Below are 3925 nucleotides of genomic sequence, written 5' to 3'. Positions count from 1 at the left end.
TTCTTCCCGTTGTCGCGACAGCCCTCGATCACGGATCCTCGCCCGTCGACCTGACCTCGGCCAGCCAGTTGCGCTTTCGCGACCGATCTTTCGTTTTTTTTTTCACCCTCCTCAGACACCAGCTCGACCTCGTTTGCCCGTCACTAGCGCGTCGAAGCTTTCACCGACCTCGCCGCCGCCGCTGTCGATCCTGGCGCAAAGGGGAAAAAAAAATAGCAGCCCTAGTCGTCCCCGCGAGCCTTGAAGAAATCTTGCGACGATTTCAGTTGATCCTGTCCCAGCCGCGCCGCGCACCACCTGCTAGCCACCAGCCGGCAGCTCCTTCGCCCCTCTTCCATCCTTCACACCCCACCACATCGTCGCGTTATCGACACGACGCACCGACGACATGGGTCGAAGGAAGATTGAGATCAAGGCCATCAAGGATGACCGCAACCGCTCTGTGTATGTCCCCTCCCCGGAAAATTCGCGATGCGACGACCCTCGATAGCTAACTGTGGGCGCGCACGCGCGAGATAGCACCTTTCTGAAGCGAAAGGGAGGCCTGTTCAAGAAGGCGCACGAGCTTTCCGTCCTTTGCTCCGTCGACGTGGCTGTCTTCATCTTTGGCAACAACAAGAAGCTGTACGAGTACTCGTCGACTGACATGCGCGAGATGATCACCCGTTACACATATGTGAGTTTTCTCCCGACGATCGACGTCCAAGACCACGTCACTGACTGCTATCCAGCATGGCGGACCAACCGAGCACAAGGGGCCTTCAGACTTCAACGGCGGCAACGACGAGGAGGAAGAGGAAGACGACAACGGCACCCCGCCGATCCGCGAGTCCATGGAGCCCCAGATGCTGCCGCCGCACTTCCAAGGCCAGCCGGGCTTCCCCCACATGAGGCATCACGAGCCATCGGCCTCGCCGCCCATCAACGGCATGCACTTCCAGCAACACCCTGGCCAGCCCGGACCTCGCAGCCACACACCCCAACCCCAGATGGGATCTCGCCCTGCCTCCAGACAGGACATTCGCCGGATAGGACAGCAGCAGCAACCACCACCTCCCCCTCAGCAACAGCCTGTCAACGGCTATGCCTTTATGCCCAATCCCGCCATCTACACTCCGCAGAACCAGCAGAACATGCAGCAGCACGGAATGCCTCAGCAAGGTCCTCAGTACCCGGCCTATCCCCCCAACCACCAGCAGCAGCCACATCAGCCGCATCAACAGCAACAGCAGCAACAGCAACAGCAACAACATATGCAATACCTAGAGGACCAGCGGCGAGCCTCGATGCCGCCAACGTACCCGCAGAACACGCAAGGCCCTCAAGTCTCACGGATCTCGCCTTCACCTCCGCAGCCAAACGCGCAGCAGCTGCCACAACAGCACCAGCAGTCTTCTCACGTGTCACCGCCCCCGCCGCAACCACAGCAACTTGAACCGCAGCACCATCAAGAAGGCGCCATGCTCGCACCGACGGAGCCCGTGAAGCAGGAATCTAGAGACAAGCCGCGCGCCCCGTTGCTGAACACAGACTATGCCATCAAAAAGATGCCGCAGCGCAAGCAACACAGCATCTTCACTCCGATCGACGAAAACCGGTCTATCCTGTCACAGCATCTTGCTTCTTTTGCTGCAGCGGATTCGTCGGCCTCCAAGTCGGACGCCGGCATCAAGATTGAAAGTGTCAACCGGTCTCAGTCAGTAGACGTTGGCGCGGTTTCGAGGACAAACGGCCACACCAGCTCGCCTCCGCTCCCTCAACAGTCCGATTCCCAAGGACCGGGCAAGGGACGCAATGTGTCCATTGCGGCTATTCCCGAAACCACTTTTACGCCTCCATCGCGATCCAACAGCATGAAGCTTGGCAGCGTTGGCGGCGGCGGAGGGGCGCGGCCTCGCCTCCGAGTCGAAATTCCCGACGAACCGTCTGACGAGCAACAGACTGCCACTGGTGCTTCCGAAACGCAGTCGCCACGGACGCAAGCTGATCCCGCCGCAACACAAGCGGCCCGGCGGCCGGAAGGCCAGGCCTCCAACATGGTCCTTCCACCGCCTTCCCCTTCTGCATCGGCCTTGCTCTCCGCGGGTGCAACAGGACCGCCGAATCCGTTCGCGCGACCGGCGCCGCAGCCAAACAACAACATGAATATCGACACACCCGTCTCCGCCCTCCCGTCCCGGTTCCTCAACAACGAGTTCTTGCCCAGCCCAAGCAGCTTCGACACGTACTGGTATCAGCGCGGCGGCAACGACAGCAACACGCTGCCGAGTCCGCTCAACTTTGCGACTCCCGTGGTGGGACAGGGCCCCAGTTTCCTGCGAGAGGACAACCCGCCGATCGCCAAGCGCAAAACGCCTGAAATCGGCAGCAGCGAAAGCACAGACACGGGCGGCGACGCAAAACGCCCCAAGGTCGAGTCCTAAGTGGACATGTGATCATACTTCATCTTTCTTTTCGAGCCATCTAACGCCGCGTTTGGGAAACATCATATGCTCATTTGCTGCTTCTGGCGTATTTTCTGGTTCCATGATACCATATTTCATTCTTTCTTCTTTTCATCAACAAAGACGGCGTTTAGCGTGGTCTTTCCGATTGATGAAAAGCTTCGGCGGCTCAACTTGATGTGGGTTGCTGCATGCCAACCCTTTTTGGATTCCGTACTGCATGGCAAAGCGATGCATCGTGTGACGCGTTTGCGGAGGGTTTCACTTCTTATAATCAGAACATATTGCCCCCTTTCTCTTTTCCCCCTTTCCCCCTTTCCTCCACTTCTCTCTTTCTCCCAACATGTTCGGGTGGTCGCGGTCGGCTCGGTGCCAAGAGGACGGATGATGTGGGCACAAGGATGTATGAACAACACGGCATGATGATCTGCCGCAGTTTTGTGAGGAATACTTGGGCAACCCTCAACGATGCGGCAGGCGGGACGGGACGGCTTTAGGCGTTTTTGTTTCGCTTGATATTTGGTGATGCTGTAGACAATCAAATCCCTGTACAAGGCAGCCTGAGTATTCACAATGCACAATGATGATGGATTGCCAAGTCGAGCGGCCACCTCGTCGTAGTGGCTGACTCGATGGCTGATGAAAGACGAGATGGACGGGTTGCAAAGAGGGCCAAGCGCCAAGTAGACGTTGCCTGGCCACGCAGTCGTGGCCGAGCGCGACCGAATCGGATGAGGACGGTCTTCTACATACGTACTGTACAGCCTTCGCGGCCCCTCGGATCGCTGGGCCCCCCCAGCAAATGAAACACGTTCTGCTGCAACCCTGTCACGGCATTCCTCACCCCGCCACGCAAGCCTTTTGGAAGCCACTGACGAGCTGTATCAGTATGTACATGGTAACAGCGACCCCCAAACACGCGCGCTTGACCATCCAACGACCAAGGCTGTCCTTTCCTGCCCCCCAAACTCTCAAACCTCGGGCTTTGCCTTCCCTCTTTCCCACCGTGCACCCTTTGCCCGTGGGCTGCCTCTCGTCTTCCACCTCCGAAACATCGATCCCTTAAACAACACTTTAACCCTACTGCTATACGCCCATCCTCTGTCGGTCCTATACCTTCCTGACCTCAGATCTCATCCGCACTCCCCGATTCAGCCACAGACCAGGCTGCCAGAGCGCCCCCCCTAGACGCAGCTCGACGACGCTGGTCGACAGCGCCACCCTCTTCTCAGCCGCGTTCGCCAAGGAGAACACCTCGTGTCCTTCGCATCCGATCCCGTCGACACTTCGTCTCGAGCACTGGCGAAGATGCATCTCTTCGCGGCAGCAGCAGCAGCCCTGCAGGCCCGGCAGACCGTCGACGAAGACCTACCGCCCAGCTTTGACAGAGACGACGATGACTACTACCACTGGTGGTACAGCCGAGTACGTCGAGTGACTCCATGCCTCCTTTCATGCCCCCCTTTCATGCCTTTTTCCAT

General features: G+C 58.4%; 1 protein-coding gene across 1 annotated transcript; it reads left to right on the top strand.

Annotated features, from left to right (window-relative positions):
• Positions 1 to 388: 388 nt before the first annotated feature.
• On the top strand, positions 389 to 2423 carry VDAG_00939 (MADS-box MEF2 type transcription factor; the record flags this gene model as incomplete). Its single annotated transcript, XM_009649825.1, has 3 exons — positions 389 to 444; positions 520 to 676; positions 732 to 2423. 3 exons carry the CDS (start codon positions 389 to 391, stop codon positions 2421 to 2423), a joined length of 1905 nt encoding a protein of 634 aa, XP_009648120.1.
• Between the last annotated feature and the right edge of the window lie 1502 nt (positions 2424 to 3925).

Source organism: Verticillium dahliae, genomic scaffold (genome assembly GCF_000150675.1).
Source record: "Verticillium dahliae VdLs.17 supercont1.2 genomic scaffold, whole genome shotgun sequence".
In the NCBI taxonomy this organism is placed as follows: domain Eukaryota; kingdom Fungi; phylum Ascomycota; class Sordariomycetes; order Glomerellales; family Plectosphaerellaceae; genus Verticillium; species Verticillium dahliae.
Note: the sequence above shows the minus strand (reverse complement) of the source record. Positions and strands in the feature narration are given on the sequence as shown.